Consider the following 20345-nt stretch of genomic DNA (forward strand, 5'->3'; position numbering starts at 1 on the left):
TGCTGCTGATACATGTGATGGTCACTAGACCTGTCTTCCTGTTGACAACAGGTAGGTTGAAGAAAATGTCTCCTTGGGGATTTTCTTGAGTCTTTAAATTGTATCAGAATGAACTTACTTAGAGTTCAGGAAGCTTGGAACACAGGTTGAATTTTAGTCTTTGGCAGGTCTAGGTTAGAGTAACGGGCCTGTCCTTTGTCCTTGTAGCCTCAGGTCACCCTTGGGAAAACACCATGATGCCACTACTGATTTTGAACTTGATGGAGAGTGGGTTGCTAACCCCTGTGTCTAGGGAGAAAAAGAGACATTAATGCCAAGAGTTATGAAATGAGTGGAACTGACATCTGCTTATTATGGGAGGTAGGGGTTTAAGATATAAGAACTTAGGATTTGACAGCCATATTCGTTCGTGGGGCTTGATAAAACCCTGTCCAGTGACCTTTAGGCAATGTGAAAACTGATTAACCCAAATGTGAAACCAGTGTTATCTCACGATCATCCAGAACAATTGGTAGAGCTCTCTTACTTGTGAATGAAATATCACACCTCAGAGGTATTGTTATAATCCAACACAGCACCATTCAGCTCACGGCTATTCTTCCAGAAGTGCCTGAAATACCCAAAATCCTACAAATTAACATTTCATATGGCGAGAGTGCCTGTCTTTTTTAAGCTATAGATTTCATATTTATAAGCGCTACGGGCAGGGCCAGTTTTGGGGGGTTTTTAAAATTTATTTACTTTTGGTTGCGTTGGGTCTTCATTGTTGCACGGGGGCTTTCTCTAGTTGCGACGAGCGGGGGCTACTCTTCGTTGCGGTGCATGGGCTACTCTTCGTTGTGGTGTGCGGGCTTCTCATTGTGGTGGCTTCTCTTGTTTCGGAGCCCAGGCTCTAGGTGCACGGGCTTCATTAGTTGTGACATGCGGGCTCAGTAGTTGTGGCTCACGGGCTCTAGAGTGCAGGCTCAGTAGTTGCGGCGCACAGGCTTAGTTGCTCCGTGGCATGTGGGATCTTCCCGGACCAGGGCTCGAACCCGTGTCCTCTGCCTTGGCAGGCAGATTCTTAACCACTGCGCCACCAGGGAAGTCCAGGGCCAGTTTTTTTGTTTTTTGGTTTTTTTTTTTGGTGGTACGCAGGCCTCTCACTGCTGTGGCCTCTCCCATTGCGGAGCCCGGGCTCCGGACGCGCAGGCTCAGCGGCCATGGGTCACGGGCCCAGCCGCTCCGTGGCATGTGGGATCTTCCCGGACCGGGGCACAAACCCATGTTCCCTGCATCGGCAGGCTGACTCTCAACCACTGCGCCACCAGGGAAGCCCCAGGGCCAGTTTTAACACAGATCATAGCAAGTTTATTTTTCAAAATGCAATTTTGATATTTTACTATTCCTGTTGGGTAGTGGAGGCATTGTTGATGTATAGGGCTTTACAAAATGTTTACACCATCCCATAAAAATCCCACTCGCTCTTAATGGACAAGGTGTTTCAAATGTTGGAATAGTCTTTTAAAACTTGCTGAATAAGTATTTGAATGTGAGCTGCTTCTACCCATCCTGAAAAGATACTAGAGCATATATCTATAAGGATAACATTTTATTTACTGGAGCATATATCTATAAGGATAACATTTTATTTGAATAGATCGTCTGAATAATTACAAATATCCTTCCAGGAGAAGGATGAGCTACCTTCTTTGTCTTTAAGGTTTTTCTCTTACTGTAAGCTTGAAAAATAGGGCAGTTCTGACAGTCCTGGTGAGCTCCACTGGCAAAACTGTAGAGCATGTTACTCACATCTAATTATTCACAGAACCCCTTCTTTGTTCCTGTGTGCCAAGCTGTGAGTTAAATTAGTGGGAGATGGAAGTAATTTTTTGGCAGTACCAAGTGGCCATCGAGGGAGTGCCAAAGATAATTTGGGAACAAAGTCACCCTAACAGATTCCTAAGTATTTTCCCCCACTGAATTTAGTGTTGTCAGAGAAGACTGGTCATTTTTTTAAATCCAGGGTCCAATCTGGGGACAAGGAATAGCAATGACTTGTGTTAGCGACCTAGCAATTTAATTGTCACAGAGGTGGTCATAGAAGGGCCATTTGGACATCTCACCTCCTGCGCAAGTGAGACACCCTTATGGTTTTATAACCATCATTACCTCAAAGCATAGCCAGTGCCATTGAAAATGTTAACACGTTTTTTTTTTTAAGAGGAAACAGTACTCACTTGAGGAAGAAGAGGTTCTGCTGCCTGGGTGCCCTTGGTGTTCAGCTCAGTGTGGAGCGAGGTCGTTTCCTGTCATGTTGGCTTGAGTGGGCTGGTTATTGTCTAAAAGTTTTCTGTCTTCCTAGGCTGCCCCTTTCTTTGGAAGCTTTTTTTTTTTTTTTTTGGTTTGCACCCACTGCCCTTTCTGTGTTGCCAGCTTCTCTGTTATTCAATCCAGGATGCATGAGACAATAAGAAAACTCAGGGAACTCACTGCCACATCACTCCCTGGGTTCTGAGGTCACTTCCCCGTCTCCCTCCTCCTCTCCCCTTTCAGAGTTTTCTATATTTGCTTTATAACATCCAGGCTTTCTAGCAGAAGGAATAAGAAGAGTGAATTGACTCCATCTTGGTCTCTCCAGTATCTTTGTATCAGTTAAATAGGAATTCCATTGGAATTGAGACACACAGCATGAATTTCAGAGGTCTCTAGGGATGCACAGAGTGCGCTTCATCAGAGTTTTCTCCAGTAGAAACCCTGCACCTGGGTCATTTTTTAAAAATCAACTTTTGGGAATTCCCTGGTGGTCCAGTGGTTAGGACTCCTCGCTTTCACTGCTGAAGGAGCAGGTTTGATCCCTGGTCGGGGAACTAAGATCCCACGAGCCGCATGGCGCAGCCAAAAAAAAAAAAAATCAACTTTTGGTTGGTTTAATATTTAATATTTAATAATGAATATTTTATATACAATTGAATGCACTTAAGACTGCACTTTGATGTGTTTTGACAAATATATACACCCATGTAGGCATCACCACCATCAAGATATCGAATATTCTCGTTACCTCCTAAAATCTTCCTTCTGCCCCTTTGCAGTTTCTAGAGTCCTAATCTCTTCCCCAGGCAAGTACTAATATGATTTTTCTCACTGAGAGCTTGGTATTTTGCCTGTTCTCATCCCTTATTTAAGTGGAATCTTATAGTATGTACTCTTGTCTGGCTTCTTTCACTCAGCAAGATGCCTCTAAGATTCAACCATGTTGTGTATATTGGTAGTTTGTTACTTTTTACTGGTGATGGCTATTCCATGGTACAACTATACCTCAGTTTGTGTATCCATTCACCTCTTGATGGACATTTGTGTTGTTTCCATTTGGGGCCCTTATGAATAAAGGTGCTATGAACATTCACATACCAGTCTTTTGGTGGACATGCATCTCTATTTCTCTTGAATAAACAGCTAGAAGTGGAACGAGCGGCTCATATAATAAGTGGATATTTAACTTTTAAGAAAGTGCCAAGCTGATTTCACAAGTGGCTGTCCACGTTTGCATTACCAGCGGCGGGGTATGAGAATCTCATTACTTCATATCACATCCTTGCTCTGGCCGGGGTCCCTGCCTCCAACACCGATGAGGATCCCTCCAGGCCAGTATGGTTTCGGTGCAACACTCAGCCGACGGCACTTCTTGGTAAAGCTAGTCCGTGCCCACTCCCCATGGCCCCCCATCTTAGCTCTTTAAATTCCCTGCACTGGAGTGCTGGGTTAGGACAGACTCTGGGATCTTCTCTTGCACAGACCCAGAACCACTCTTCCCATTTGACTTTTGACCCCGACAGGTCTTCCTCAGATCTAACCCCACATTTTTTTCAGCACAGGGGAATGCTTTCTTTTTTTTTTTTTTAAACATCTTTATTGGAGTAGAATTGCTTTACAGTGGTGTGTTAGTTTCTGCTTTATAACAAAGTGAATCAGCTATACGTATACATATGTCCCCATTATCTCCTCCCTCTTGCGTCTCCCTCCCACCCTCCCTATCCCACCCAGGGAATCCTTCTTTAAGGGAAAACTAATACTGCCAGTTGTTGTTAAGAAGCTCAGCCTGAAAGAGGTGTAAAAATCTTTTGGAGGGGTACTAGAGACTGGTAAACCAATCAGGTTTCAGTGATCTGGATAGGAGGTAATGAACAAGATAACTTTGTAGCTGTTTTAATCCCAATAGACCTGGAGCCTATTAATATTAATACAAAATTTTTTTCATTGAAAATGAGGGAAAAAAGACTTTATGCAAAAGAAATATTCCTCAATTAATTCCAATAATTCAGTTTCAATTAATTTGAAAATAACTTTTACCATCTCTTTCTCTTTATAGTGGTAGTCATCAGGACATTAAATTTTATTTGGAAAATCCCTCAACCCACCCCACACTGGCTAGTATTTTTTCCATTTTCTGGTGGTCACCTTCTCATTAGACCACCTACTAGGAATCCTACTCAATGATACGTCTCTCCTTAAACAGCAGGGACATTTTGGTCATGACATCACTGCAAGAGGCCCAGAGAAGGGGGCCAGGTGAATTTAGTCCTGTATGGGCCTTAGTTTCCCCATATTTAGATTGAGAGTATTTTAAAAAGTAGATCTCAGGCCACGTGACCTGAATTCTTGTGAATGTACATTACAGCCTCAAGTAGTCTGCAGAACAGGATGGAAGGTGTCTGAGATGGTAAGAGATGCTTCCTCCAGGGCAAAACATTTCCTAAAAGGACAATTTTCTTTCAGGGTGTGGTATCCGGAATTTTTTCGCTGTAATTCTGTAGAATACGTTAATCTAGCAAGAAGAAAAATCACCTGGTGAACTTCCAGCTGAATCAAAGCTGATTCATAAAGTGTCTACCAAGTGTTACTCACCTCCGTGCTCAGCCCTCAGCCCTCACTTGGAGGTGGGCATGACCAGGCAGGCACAGTGGGTGGAATTCTCACATGCCCCCCCAATTCCTGCCCGCTGGTGTCCATGCCCTGTATGATTCTCACCCCTTGAGTGCAGGCGAGACCTGGGAATATGGTGGGATTTCACTCCTGTCATAGGTTAGGTTATGTGGCAGAAGTGAAGGGATTTTGCAGATGTAACTGTCTCCAACTGGTTGCCTGTGAATAATCAAAAGGGAGATGATCCTGGCTGAGCCTGACCTGAGCAAGTGAACACCTCAAAAGGGGGCCTGGGCCTTCTCTGGAGGGAGGAGATATTTGAAGTGAGAAATCCTCCTGCTGGCCTAAAAGCAAACAGCATGTCATGAACCGCCTGTAAAGGGGCCCTCGAGGCGAGGACCCGAGGGTGGCTCGTAGTTGCTGAGGGTGATGTCCGGCTGACAGTCAGCCAGAAAACAGCCATAAGGAACTGAGTTCTGCCAATAACTTTAATGAGCCTGGAAATGGTTTCTTCCTGAGTCAAACCTCCAGATGAGAACACAGCCCATGGGCACCTTGATTTCAGCTTGGTTGGCCCCTGACCTGAGGACCTAGCTCCACTGTGCCTGGACTCCAGACCACAAAACCTGTGCGAGAATAAATGTGTTGTTTTAAGATGCTGAGTTTGTGGTAAATGGTTTTGCATCAGTAGAAAATGAAAGCAGTAGGGACCAATCCATATTCACACTCTTGCAGCTTTCTGCAGAAGGTGCTTGCAGCTTGAATTCACAGCACTAGCACAGCCGCCTCGCACGTACATACGTGCAGTGAATCCAACCTATTATGAGCTCTAGGAATCTGAGGGAAGCCATGGACGATCCCTTAGGAAATACATGAGCCTTGATGTAGGACAGAACTGATTGCTTGTGAAGTCCTAAGCCATGTGCTATATATGCATCCTCTCTAATCTTCCCAACCACACTGCAAGGATGATGTTATAGTTATAATTATTTTATGAATAAGAAAACTGAGGTTCACGGAGGTGAACGAAAATGCCCAAGGTCATGTAGTAAACGAGCAGAGACATCAGGCTTTGTGACTGGACCTTGCTGATCCCAAAGCCAGGGAGCTTTCAATTTCACAATGGCTCCTTCCTGTTTCTGACCTCCACTTTGTTTTTGAGTTCCTAAAAGCCACATCATCATTCGGCTTCCCAGTTGCCCAACTCTGTGGCATGCTCACGCAGTCACTCCTTGCTTGGAGCGATGCCTGGAGCCCAGACTCTCCTTGTTGGTCTTCTTGCTCATGTATGTTTGCTGCTACCCACACACAACACCATGGACAGGTGCTCCCGACTTCATTCCGCCAGCTATAGGAGCTGCTGCTGCTTTGCTTTCTGGATCCTAAGGTGACAGATGGGTGAAAGAAGAATGGAGTTGGATAGAAAATCGAAAAGGAAAGCAAAAAAGAAAATTATGGTGTGTTAAATGGATTGCCAAGAGACTTTGAAATTTTTTAGTTAAGAAAACCAGTGTATACATCACAGGATAGGGGTCTGCCCATTTTCAACCAAATTTGACTCCAACTCTGTAGTGTGCCAGCTCTATCCTGAGGCTTGTTTACCCTCCTTTAAGGTGGCTTCTTTAAGTGATGCACTAAAGTATAGTTGTGGGTCATCTTGAGGGCAGGTTCTGGAAAAGTGAGTCTCTGCCATTCGTTCACATTGTTCATAACGATCTGAGATCTTGCATTCTTCTGCTCTCTCCTCCAGCTACTCCCCCCACCCCCACCAAGAAAAGATCCTTTCTGATCGTCTATCACTTTGACCAACTCTCCATACACATGCTGATGCAGTATCTCACAAGGACAAAGCTCTGAGGATCAGGTGTAAGGTGTTTTCCCAATCTGTTTTACAGACACACGCTCCCTTCTAGATTCCAGGTGCATGCTTTGGCTTGTGTTTTCATCCGGTGTCCTTTAAAGAAGTGAGTAATCGGGGGATTGTAGAAAGAGCAACGACTTGGGAAGCAGAAATGCCTGGATTCATGTTCAGGTACTACCAACCACAGGCTGTGTGACCTTAGGCCAGTTGTTTAACCTCTGAGCTTTCAATTACAAAATTTCAACGTCAGTTAGCAAATTGAGATGATAATGCTACTTCCTAAGATTATTGTGAGAATTAAGGGAGATACTGTTTGTGAAGAGCTTGGCATAGAGAAATTGCATAAGGGTAGCTACTGTCATAAGCACATGTGGCAAAATCTGCATCCTCACGTCCTTTCACCCTGTCACAACTTCCTGTTCCCGCACTGTTGATTTGGCTGTGAGACGCAAGGCCTTCATGGCCCCAAGGAGACGTGTCGCATTAAGTTCTTGTGTTTTGATGTTTACCAGCTGAAGGCCAGGTGTGACAGACAGAGAAGGCTGATCTGCCTCTTCCCTCTCCGTCCTCCCCGCCACCAGGTGAAACTCCTCCGAGCTGGGGAAGGGAGGAGACCTGGTGAGGAGAGAGCCGGGGTGAGTCCATGCTGAGGGCCTCACAGAAGGAGCCCTGCTGTGCAGCCCCTTAGATTTGGGGTTCTGCAACTTAGAACAGACTGGCACCCCATTTCCTGCTTGGATCCCTGAAGGAGAAGCTCCCGCCGCGCCCGCCCCATCATGGTAGCTGTAGAATAAGGCATAAGCGGTAGAAAGGGCTTAAGTAGGTGGGCTGGGGGCAGCCTCCCAGACACCCTGCTTGTCCCACCAGGGCTCAGGAAACAGCTCAATAACCTTCCTCTGTGCTCTGAGATGCAGCTGACTTTGATGGGTGAAGGGCAGCAGAAGAATATGCCGCCCTGAAAATACCTCTTTGGCATAGGATTCGTTTGAGAAACTACAGACACAGGAGAAGCTCTGAAAACAAAGGAGAAGTTACTCTTTTGCAAGAGAAATGTGCATTTACAAAGGAAATTTCCACTTGTAGGGTTCTCTCCCTCTCCATACCAGGAAGGGAAGGAAAACCCTTAATCACAAGGGACCTATCAACGGAGGAGGTACAGACTGAAATCTGTGTGACAAACCTTACCCTTGTTTACCTTGCTCTTCCTGGCAACTGTCCCCATAACTGAGCTCCCCTCTCTTTTCTTTCTTTTGTCTTTAGTGAAGAGGTTATTCAAGCCAGTGGTTTAGGTCATGTTGGGGAGTTACTCGGTTTTGCTGGGTGTCTCCCATGTACACACAGGTTCATAAACTTCTGTTCGTTTATTGTCTTGTGAATCTGTCTTTTATTACAGGGACCTCAGCCAAGAACTCAGAAGGGTAGAGGGAAAATTATTTTTCCTCCCCAACAAGGGCCTCGTGACTGGGGATGAGAGGACGCAGAGTGGCCGCAGAGTACACCGTGAGAGCAGAAACCCCACGGGAATGCAGGTGTCCTGATGGATGCCAGAGGGGGGGGGAGGGGAGGAGGACAGTCAAACAGAATGACGTTCATCTCAGCAGGACCCACGGGGCACCCGTGACACTGGAAAACCAGATACCTCCAACCTCCTCCTCCCTGCGTGTCATGATGCTTCACAAACTCCCAGGCAGGGAGTGAGCCCCAAGTTGGATGGTTTAACTCTGAGTGGATTGGGTTTGCCCTAAACCGATGAGTTCTCCACTACCAAGCAGAACTGAGGTTCAAGTAACTTGACATATTAACAGAGTGATAAAGACAGTTCGCGTATCCAGTGACCCCACCCATGTCACAGATCTAAGCCTAAATCAGCCTGCTTTTACCAGAAACTCCTGCCAAGGAAGCCTGACATACACCACTCACAATCCTCCAACTCAGCTTTAGCTAGTTTACTTTACCCTAGAAAACAGGACCTGCTAGTTTTGTAAGGAAATCCCCACCCTCCTACCCAGTCGTGCTGTTTCCACGTGGCCTCTTCTCTCTGTAAACCTCCTTCTTGCCCAAAATCCCTCCGGAAGTGGGTTCCACTGCTTGTGAGACGCTGTGCTCCCCAAATCCTTGAATAAGGGACTTCAAACTCATTACTAACTCGTTTTCGTTTTGTCATTAAATGAGAAAGTTGTGAGGGTAAACAGAATATGCCACCCCAAAGTAGCCACTTGGACATGTGGATGTTTTGGCCTGAAGGCAATGAAGACCCAGCAGTCTCTGGAAAAGCTTTTTGCCTCTCCCTTAACTGCCTAAAGGAATTTAGATAAAGGAATTTAGATAAAGGGCTTGTTGCCCTTTATCTAAGGGCAAAAGAGCTATTACTAGAGAGAACTTTTATATCAGAAAGACTTATCTGCAAGGCAAGGCAAACATTTGTTTACCAGCCGTTTTTTTCTTCTCCTCTTCCTGTGATTTGTCTTCCTGCCCTTTGAAGCCCAGACCCCTACCCCCTTCTTCTTGGCTCAAGAAGGATGGTATGTAAGCCTCACTTAGAAGGGGCACAAAGTTGAGAGCTCTAAGTACAGATAAGTCAAGAAAGTAGTTTCCCTAGTTCTACTGGCATTTCCAACAACAGCAAACTGATGGATACGTAGAATAACCTGCCATGGTTCTCTAGAGCTTTAATCTGTCAAGACAACTTTTCCATCGTTATCTTTTTAAAAATTCTCATGTCACTACTACTGGAAGGAAGATATTATTGCCCCCATTTTAGAGAAAGAGAAACTGGAGTTCCGACTGGGGAAGAGGCAGCTAGCGGGCGGATTCCAGAGCTGGTACTACCCAAACTACACGAAACCAACCCAGTGGAGGAAGTGGGCACGTGGGAGGTGAAGCAGGGCAGGGGGGAATTCTGAGCTGAAATGAACTGTGACTGTATTTAGTGAAAAACATTTCTTAGTCATAGTTTACCTGTAAGCTTCACATGCTGAAAAAAATGGGTTGCTCAAGACCTTCAAAGACAGTGCAGGTGTCAACTAGGAATTTCCCAGAATTTACTTGATGTGATTCAAAATTATGCTCCCGTCCAACTAAGCAAGTTGATATCAGTGCAGTGGTTTGAAGGGACTTTTACATCAGGGCTTGAACACAGAGTAGATGCCCTTAAGGCTCATAGATAAACTTTCCCAATAAGCTTCCATCGGTGACTTGATGGCTTTCAAGAAGAAAACTGGAAAGAGAATCCCTAACACTTCTAGTGGTTAACTTTAAGGATGTGAATGTATTATAGTGGCTCTGAGTCTAGCCTATCTTTTTTATGTTTTCCTTGGGTAAACCAAACCACTGTTTTGGTTCAACTATTTCAACCTATTAATTCTGCTCTATGCTTGAGGGCATGTGAGGAGATGAGAGAACCTAGGGGGGTAAATCAGGTTCTAATTTTGTCCCATTTTGTACTTACATGAGAAATTCAAATGAAATATAAAGGATATTTGATTGCTTTGAATATCAGAGAGATATACCCAAAAAGTTCATATTAAATTTCTCACAGTAAAGGTTTTTTGAAAAAAATTTGTTTAGAAGGTACCAAGGGTACCTTCAACAGGGATTAACTGAAACGAAAATAGGCAAATGGAATCTGTCCTTAATGGACAGACTTTTAATATTTAGATCATTTAATTTTGTATCAGCCTGGGTTGGGTCAAGGGTGTGATGATAAATCACACCAGAGCTGATACACACAAGACAAATCTGATTTGTTCGCAGTGCAAGGTCCTAAGCTCACAGCTGGGGACAGAGAGCCACGAGGAGGGTGAGCAGGAGATGGGGAGAGCAGGGTGAGGCGTGGGTGCAGAACAAGATTTTGGTACCCAGACTGCCCCCATCACTTACCCCCGCAGGAGTTCAACCCGTTCTCACAGATTTACAAATAATTGAAACTCTCAACAGACACCACTTGCACATTTTATTGCTCAGTCTCTTACGTCTGAATTTGCATCAGCAACAGTAGCTCTGGAAGCAAACGTTCAAAACAGAGACCCAGCAGCATTGGCTGGAAACAGGCAACTACGATTTCTACCTGGTGCTTTTGTCTATTTTATGTTCCAGTTACAAATTGGAAACAAAAATATATATATTTTAAAGTTTTGAGCAGAATTATCGGTTATGTTTTCTAAGCTTTAAAAATGAGCAGGGACCTTGGAAAATGTGAGATTATGTCCCTCCTTATTTTGGGAGTGAGGAGGAAATGAAGGAGGTGGGAGTTAAAATGCCCTTTCTTTTATGAATGGTGATAACAGGTGGTAGTTTTAAACAGTGTTAATTGGCAGAAACAGAAGGTGGATTTTTAAAGGTTCCCTAAAAGCAAAGGTTTATAAACAAAACTACATTTTATCACATTATCTTATACTATACTCCTGCACATGGAAGCTCATTTCAGCAAATCAGTGCCCATAGGGAGGAGGACACATCCAGCATTCTCACCCCTTAGTTCCATGACCTCAGTTCCAAAATGGTCTTTCATACTACTTCACTCTTCAACTTAATCAGTCACATCTTTTTCATGATTGAATTTGCCCCACCTCCCATCCATTCTCTGACTACAATCTGCAATCCTTTTAGTCTTATTGTTCCACTGCTTGTACGATGAGGGTTCTTCAAATTCATCAGGACCATCAGGCCACAGACCACTCTTCTTATTCCCTAAAATTACCCCCTTCTGTGTTCAGTGCCCCGTCTCTCCAGCTTAGCTCCATGGTCCATCAGTTGAGTAGTAACTCATTTTGCAGTCTCCTGAAGTCCGTGGCTCCTCTTTTTTTTTAATAAATGTGGGAAAATACCCAAAGTTGGATGAAGCCAACACATACCAAGCAGCTGAATTATCCTAGATAAAACCCCACAACAGGGCAGGCTGGTACCACTGTGATTCACCATCGCTGGTTTTAACTGGGTCCTAAACGCTGCCCAGCGATCTCACTAAACTTCTCCCGTCAACTCACTCTCCAGCTCTTGACAATGGTTTCAAAGCTTCCTTATTCTTCTAACCCTTTGAACAGTTAACTTTGAGCACAGTCATTGTCTTCTACTTCTTAAAAAGCAGAGTGTTATAACCTCCTGCTACAAAACTTACAAGCCTAGCTTTATTCACATCCAGCTTCTCATATTTCCTCCCGTTAAAAACAAACAAACAAAAAAACCTCACCTCCTCTCTGCATCCCCACAATTAGCTCAGATTTAACCCTCTCTCATTGCTTAGGAACCCTACGCTGTCAGTTACTTTTCCCTCCAGTATTTTCAGTCTTTTTCCGGACTGGATTCTCGCCATCAGCATTTAAACATGCTCAAATCTCTCACACAACACAACATTTCAACTCATTTCCCCCTCTAGCTACTTCTTCCCGCCAACCCCACCCTTCCTTCGAAGGCAATTTCTCAAGTTTTCTGTACTTTTAATTTCCGTTTCCTCACTTGGCACTCATATAGCAGTCCTCTCTAAGCTGGCTTCTGCCTCAATGTTTGCACAGAATCCCCTTTGTCAAGATCACCTATAACCTCCTGTCACAAATCCAATGCATATTTCAAACGTTCATTTTCTCTGAATTTTCAGTAGTTTGCCCCAGCAGGCCACTTCCTCGGGAAGCAGTTTCTTCCCTTGGCTTTCTCACCCTATACTCTCCTGTTTCCCCACCTTCAGCCCTGGCCATCCTTTTCGGTCTCCTTTCCTGGGTCTCTAGATGTTGGAGCCTCTTCCCGCTGCACTAGTACTCTGGCCCTAGGTGGGATCTGTAGGTATAGCATCCTCAAGGCCCCACTCTGCAGCATCTCCCTGTTAGCCTCACCTGCTCTCCTTCTGCTGACTCCCCTCCACCCACAGTGGCCTCCTCAATGCTCCTTAAACCTGCCAGGCAGAAATGAGTCTTTGGAAATATTTCAGTAAAATCAGTGAATTAGCTTTCAATACATTGGCCAAACATGCTTCCCTCTTGGGAAACTGTATATGAGGCTGTTAGGTCCCTGAGCTGACATTTAAGTCACCTAAAACCAAAGCATAAGGTGTAGATCAGACATTGGCCTCTTAGCTCAAACATGCTACTTAATAGCTTTTGCACCAACTTTAAATCTGGAAAAACATTTTCTTGAAAGGGAGATGCTTGCTTTTTCTGAACATCCCTAAGCATTTCAGTTCCTCAGTTCTTTCAATTATCAACGTAGCAGACGGTAGAGATTCTGTGCACAAAAATTCTTTGATGGATATTTCTTGGTCTGCCTCATCATGTGATAATTTATTACAATCATATTGCAAAGGATAAGGATGGAACAACTGGAGAGTGAATTAAGAAACGAATGTGAATAGTCTAGTTTGCTCCTTGAGCTATAAAAAACTGATGCTGAGTATTACTTTGGGCTCAAGTTCTAATATCAAGCGTGTTACGATTTCTCAGCTAATACCTACAGAGGTTGAAGCAAAGAAGAAAATAAACAAGCTAAACAAAATCCTGCAACATGGCTATGGACAGCCATGGCATCCCTCCCAGCCCTACCCCCGTATGGAACCACGTTCTCATTCCTGAAAGTTTTGTGCCATCCCCATCCCCCCTTGATTTGATTCCATTTTTGAGGCCAGGTAATAATACATTGACACGGTTCCAAAAAGTCAAAACGATATAGAAAAGTCAACACAAAAGAAATTTCACTTCCATTCCTGTTCCCATCCACCATTTACATTTGTATTAGTGCCCTTTATCCTCCTGGTGTTGCTTTACGCATATTCTTATGCTCTCCCCGCCCCCTAGACCTTTTTTACACAAATTACAGCATACTGTCTATGGCGTTCTGTGTTTCGTCCTTTCCCACCTGATCATACATGCTGGAGACCTTTATCAGTTCAAGAGGGTCCTCCTCGTTCTATTTTACAGCAAGTCGTGTTCCACTGTGTGGATGCAACAGTGTATCTAACCTATCGTTTTTACAGCTGGGTTGCTGTAAAAGAATGCTAAGGTGAATCATTGCGTATATACTTTTGTACATGTACGGGTGTATGGGCAGTTTGAGCTCCAAGACCTGAGATTGCTACTTCAAGAGTAAATAATTGGATAGGTATTGCCGGATTCTCCTCCACACGCGGTTGTGCGGTCCCACCAACGGGGGATACATTTCCCCACAGCTCAGCCAACAGAATGTTGTCAAATGAGGTCTTTTGTCCGTCTGCTAGATGACAGATGATACCTTAGTTTAATCTGAATTTCTCTTGTGATGATTAAGATTTTCATCTGAGGTATAAGGGACATTTGGTGTTTTTCTATGAACTGTCTGTTCATGGCCCTTAGTCCATTTTTCTATTGGGTTCTTGGCCTTGGTATTTTTCTTTTTAATATTGAAGACTTCTTTATTTAGCAGAGATTAGAATGGGCTCTACTATCAACGTACTACAGAACTATAGCTTTAAAAGAGTCTTAAGGGAGTTATTCATGTCACCCTCTACTCCTTGGAAACAGGAATCCCCTAGTCCCAATTAGAGAATTTTATTAGTTTTCTGACTTAAAAGTAATGTACATTCACTATAGAAATACTGGAAGAAATGTAAACCACTCATGTTTGCACTTTCTCATATTTCTCTTCTAGGTACATAAAACACAAAGGGGACTTCTTCCCCTGTCACAGCTCCTCTCCCAGAGCTGACCATCTGGGGACATCACAGGTTTTTTTTCAACCCTCCCCCGCCCCCAGTTCTTCCCCCCACCCTCTATTCACCCTACTAAAAATTTATGGGTTGAAGTGATTCATTTCAGCAATATCCTTTATACTCTGCTACTCCCCATTCCTCCAAGCAAGGAAACAAACAAAAATATGGTCATATTTAGGGGCTGTGATCTCTGCAAACTTCGTATCCTTCCTGGCATCATGGTAACTTTAGAAATGGTCTTCTGAGAGGGACCTGGGAGAAAAGGAAGGCTGCTTATCCTATTCGGTAATTTGCCACCATCTCAAAGTATTTGATTAAAGGGTCCTGTTGCATCTTCTCTGGCCCTTCCAAATCAAGCACTTGGTTAAAAATATTTTAATTTCAGCGAGTAGCACATCAGAAACAACAACAAACACTTGAATGTGATGGTAATTTTAAGTTAAAATTTATATTTGGAAATAAAAATTCATAATAACAAATTTTTTATAAAATTGTCACATAGGGGTTTCCCTGGTGGCGCAGTGGTTGAGAGTCCGCCTGCTGATGCAGGGGACGCAGGTTCGTGCCCCGGTCCGGGAGGATCCCACATGCCGTGGAGCGGCTGGGCCCGTGAGCCATGGCCGCTGAGCCTGCGTGTCCGGAGCCTGTGCTCCGCAACGGGAGAGGCCACAACACTGAGAGGCCCGCGTACCGCCAAAAAAAAAAAAAAAAATTGTCACACAGGAACACACTTTAAGATACTTCATTGACTTCGAAAAAATTACAGACATAGCCAAAACAAATAGCTTTCATTTATAAATGTGAGTTCCTTTCTTTCAGCAAAAGAAGGCTCACAGGAAATGTCAGACGGAAAAGCAGCGGGATACAGCGATGCAGGGACGGCTCAACATCTCTTGAGCTAGGAGGCTCCTAGCCTGCTGTCCCCAGCTCGGGCCATGCTGCTTCTCCTCTCTGGCCTTCAGTTTCCCTGGGCACCAAAGGAGGGAAGACTGAATGACTGCTAACGTCCTGCATGCCATGGTCCTTTCATTTCAGAGAACCGTATATGATCACAACAGTATCATTCTCCTTTGATTATAAATGTCAACAAAATACAACTTAACATGCTCAAAAATTTTACTACAAAGAGTGCTATGATTTTTCCCATCCTTGGCAAAGGATGGTTGAGGGCCCATATTATTGGGCCACACTCACCGCTTATATTGGAAAATGAGGAAATGCTAATGAAATTGCTTTTATGGGCTGACATTCATGGATGGCAGAAAGGGACATTCCAGAAGGAGTCCAGGATTTGCTCTTCAGGAGTACTTCAGCTCCCAAAGCTTGGTGGCCAAGTGCACACGTGGCCACACCCATGTCTGCGTGCCGTCTGTCAAGGTCACTGAGCACTTGTTATCGTTGAAGGGGAGAGACCTCAGGATTTTCCCCTAACAACACTCCGAGCGTCTTGTAAATCATATTCATATTCATACACTTAAGCATTAATTTACATACTTAATTTCTGACAGGCTGACAACTGCAGCCCTTCTCCCCCTCGGTGTAAAGTGAGAAGTGAATTGTTATTCAGTGTATCCAGTACAGTGGTAATGGTGCTAGCTGTATTTTATATAATGTGCTATCTGCAGAAAGGCAGATAAGAATTTAACATCCAATTAAAAGCTGTCATTGAAAAAATTGAAAAAAAAAAGTGCTACAACTTTTATTATGACTCTCACCATCTTTTGAAAATTTCCATTTCAGAAGTTTGATTTGGTTCACTTTCTTGGAGCTTCTTGCCTTGGGAGCATCCTCCATGTACACCTCCATGTACATGAAGAAACTAGCCAGCATTCCTTTTCCTGAAGCCGTAGTCTATGGCTCTGCCTTCATGACATAGGCTGCGCTGTGTCCCTGTTCAGGCTCAAGCCATCTTCTAATTAAAAGTGCCCAGCTGATTGATTTACTGTTTCTTCCTCACACCTCACTGTGTATTCTGTAAGTTGTATTTTAGTATGTTCCTATAGAATTTCTTCAATTCATGCTGCTATCAGTGTGATCAAAATTTGAGGTTTTGCATAAGAGCCCTTCAGATACTCTGTGGGAATGCGAGGCCCAGCAGCTGGTGGGAAGAGTTGCATTTCAGCACCTTATAGTCCTAACTCTGTCTCCCTCTATTAATGTTGCATTTAACCTGAGAGAGTCAACTTAGTTTTCCTGCATATTCTCAAGTAAAACATTTAGTTCCTTTTTCAATACTAAACATAATTTTTTCTTTTTTTTTAAACAACAAGGACATGCTCGGGACAGACATCACAACACCATATGCTCAGATGGGTGATGTAAAAATACTATTGTCTTGTCTCCAAATACTAATTCTAAGATCAAGGTCTTCAAGCATTTGACCATGCACATGGACCACCAAGTTTGAGGATACATTATTCCACATCATCATGTCTATAGTTTGACAAAAACCAGAACATGTTCTCTGAAACAAGAGCATTGTCAATATCACTGAAACACATTACAGCAATGTTTAAATTCTTCCATAATTCCTTGAAAATTTGTAGCATAGCATAATCACTAAAACTTGCTAATTATGAGAGCTGTTAATTTACAATCATTTCCTCTCATAATGACTGTACCATTATCCATTTTTATTTATTCTTAATTAAATTCAATTTCAACTACCTGATTGTGTTTGAGGTAGCTTCATAGTAGTTTTATTGCTATGAAAGTGACATATTTCCATGTATCACCTCGGGGATTAGATTAGATTTAAATGAGAGAGGAAAATATAGTTATCAGTCACACCGTTTCCTCACTTGGCATACAGATTAAAAAAAAAAATCATCCATTTCTTCAGTGATTAAAAATACAGTTCTTTTGTGAGCATAGACACAATACAAGGAATCTGTTTCTTTGCATGAAAAGTAGAATCATTGGAAAAGGACTCGAATTCTATTGCTACCTTTCGGTTAACCCGAGTGAGAATATGCATAAGCTCAAGCTTGTGAGCGTACTGTTTCAGCATTGCACAAAGTGACTGGATGAACCAGGATCCGTCCTTTGAATTTCGCCAGGAATAGTAACCTACAAGGCAAAATGTAACCAAAATATCATGGATATCCAATGATAGGTGATTTAATAAATTACGACATAATCATGAAGGTAAAAACAAGCATAAACATTCATAGGTATTATTAGCCATAAAAATAAATAAATAAATAAATAAATAAATGAATGAATGACACCTTTGATTCCAGGGGAAAACAAAACAAAAACCAAATGGGTGCTTTATGTATACCTCTGCTTCGACAAGGAAAAGAGTTGTGGACTAACTTTACCACTGAGTTACTGAGAATTTTACTTCCTGGGCTTCCCTTCCAATAGGGAAGAAAAGGGTAACGTGAAGAAGATGCAAAAGCAAAGAAATGAAAAGTATCATTATAAGTAGCATCGTGTTGCAATCAGATTATTGGCTTATCCAAGAAATAACCTGCTTACATATGCACACATATTTGAGTGTCCTAAATTTGTCCACAGGGCATCTGAATAGAGTATAATAAACACATTATAGTATATTCAAACGTCCAAAAAGGGGAAATAGTGTATTTATTGTTCTTTTCCCAGATTAACTATTGGATCCATTCCTTTTTTTCAGCTGTGCCGCACGGCTTGTGGGACCTTAGTTCCCCGACCAGGGATCGAACCCAGGCCCGTGGCAGTGAAAGCAATGAGTCCTAACCACTGGACTGCTGGGGAATTCCCTGGATCCATTGCTTTTAATTTGAAAGTACTTTATCTGGAAAGATGCCTGGAGGTTAAAAGAAGTCACATTGACTATATTTAAAAATGTAATACTGTTTAAAAATACATTTGCCCTATATTTCCAAACTTTGTGACACCCTTAGTTGTATAAGTAAACAGTTGTATGATCAATAAATATTTATTTATATGATGACACGTATAATACAACCACAAAAAAGTGGAGGTTGATAACCTATTCATAAATCATTTTTAACTCTATTTTCCCTCATTCCATTTCTACCTGCGCATATGCTATTCAGGCTTATCCTTTCAATTTCCTATCTTCCTAAGAATTCCTGGAAAACACAGTTCTCTCCTATTCCAGGAAGTGGGCAAAGCTCTGACTTGTCCTATGTTTTAATACAGTTTCCATGTGGTATCAAGTTCATGAATGACACTATGTAAGTATGCTTTCCTATAGATGCATATTTTCTAGCCCAACTTTGCTAAAGACAACTTTTTGAGACTTGTCTGTGGTTAAGGTACCCTAAAATACAGACAAGTTGGCTTTTTAAAAAAAAATTTATTTATTTACTTATTTTGGCTGAGTTGGGTCTTCGTTGCTACCTGCAGGCTTTCTCTAGTTGCAGCGAGCGGGGGCCACTCTTCGCCGCGGTGCGCAGGCTTCTCACTGCGGTGGCCTCTCCTGCTGCGGAGCATGGGCTCTAGGCGTGCGGGCTTCAATAGTTGTGGCACATGGGCTCAGTAGTTATGGCTCACGGGCTCTAGAGCGCAGGCTCAGCAGTTGTCGCGCACGGGCCTAGCTGCTCCGCGGCATGTGGGATCTTCCCGGACCAGGGCTCGAACCCGTGTCCCCTGCATTGGCAGGCGGACTCCCAACCACTGCGCCACCAGGGGAGCCCCAAGTTGGCTTTTTATGGATATCAAAATCATGAAAGCCTTTGGAACACACTCTTCATTGTTTAAAATCTACATATAACATTCAGTATTAGTAACTTTCTTACCAGGTGCTGTAGAATATGCATACAAGAAGTCTGCCTCAACTGGTATTTTCTGACAGGCCATGTCATCCTCAACACCACTGTCTGTCTCAATACCACAGTCCAGTTCTGTGCCTCGGCAAGCCTAGAGGTTAGAAAATAAACATTTATTTAAAAAGTTTAAAAAAAGAAAAGGAGGGGCTTCCCTGGTGGCGCAGTGGTTGAGAGTCCGCCTGCCGATGCAGGGGACACGGGTTCGTGCCCCGGTCCAGGAAGATCCCACAGGCCGCGGAGCAGCTGGGCCCGTGAGCCGTGGCTGCTGAGCCTGCGCGTCCGGAGCCTCTGCTCCGCAATGGGAGAGGCCACAACAGTGAGAGGCCCGCGTAACGCAAAAAAAAAAAAAAAAAAAAAGAAAAGGAAACTAAACATTTATTTTAAAAAATATGTGTGTACATGTACAACTGTTATTTCTAAGAAATGCAAAGGCTCTGTAAAAACTGATGTTAATTATGCAGAATCCTTTTGCTAGAAGTCTAAAATTAAAATTTATTCTCTATCTCCTAAGTGGTAGTTTAAATAAACAAAAAACTAACAATAGTTCAGTAGCTTCAAGGAAAAAAATAAATTTTTTTGATAATCCACAATTGAGTAAATTAATCCCTAATGAATCCTCAATAACCAGGTTGCTCAGTTATATATTTACCTGAATAACGAAAAGTTTAGGTTTGCCAGTTAGGCTTATACAACAATCCCCTCTGAAGAAACCTGCTAATTTTTTCAGATCGACAGGTCCATTTGTTCCAAAAATTTTTCCTTCCTCGCCATGGCTTAGAAGCACGCAAATAAAACTGCTCCTTTTGCTGTGATCTTCTTTAGAAACTGGGAAAACGTTCACAAACAAGAAAAACCATCAGAAAACCAATGCAATTTTATTCAACCATTTCATATGCACTGTATGGGAATAAGATGAAGAAACCTGAGAACAGAACTGAGAGATCATGTAAACCCAACTTAGGGCAGAGCAACACACCTCAAACCACTCTAGTGAGTTGGTATGAATAACTTGTTTTACTTACATAAAATATATAGAGTAAAAAAAAAAAAAAAAATATATATATATAAAAAGAGAGAGAGAGAGAGAGAGAGAGAGAGAGAGAGAGAGAGAGAGAGAGAGAGAGAGAGA

General features: G+C 43.0%; 1 protein-coding gene and 1 long non-coding RNA gene across 5 annotated transcripts in view; one reads left to right on the top strand and one right to left on the bottom strand.

Moving 5' to 3' along the window:
- Positions 1-4967: 4967 nt before the first annotated feature.
- CASP3 (caspase 3) overlaps positions 4968-20345 on the bottom strand; it is a 36422-nt gene continuing 21044 nt past the window's right edge. Inside the window, exons 5-7 of one of the 4 annotated variants that reach the window (XM_027122609.1) lie at positions 19866-20041; positions 19187-19307; positions 4968-6287 (exon numbers count right to left, since the gene is read on the bottom strand). In XM_027122609.1, coding sequence (XP_026978410.1) covers positions 5971-6287; positions 19187-19307; positions 19866-20041 — 614 coding nt within the window. In that variant the 3' untranslated portion in view covers positions 4968-5970. Of the gene's footprint in view, positions 6288-14521; positions 14688-15161; positions 17505-19186; positions 19308-19865; positions 20042-20345 lie in introns of those variants that run through there. The other 3 variants (XM_027122611.1, XM_027122610.1, XM_027122612.1) reach the window with 3 other exon arrangements.
- LOC113628759 (uncharacterized) lies at positions 6280-10906 on the top strand. Its single transcript, XR_003436230.1, has 2 exons — positions 6280-7919; positions 8160-10906. It is a non-coding gene; the product is annotated as an uncharacterized LOC113628759 (long non-coding RNA).

Source organism: Aethalodelphis obliquidens, unplaced genomic scaffold, assembly GCF_003676395.1.
Source record: "Aethalodelphis obliquidens isolate GAN/ISIS:26980383/991018 unplaced genomic scaffold, ASM367639v1 scaffold25, whole genome shotgun sequence".
Classification (NCBI taxonomy): domain Eukaryota; kingdom Metazoa; phylum Chordata; class Mammalia; order Artiodactyla; family Delphinidae; genus Aethalodelphis; species Aethalodelphis obliquidens.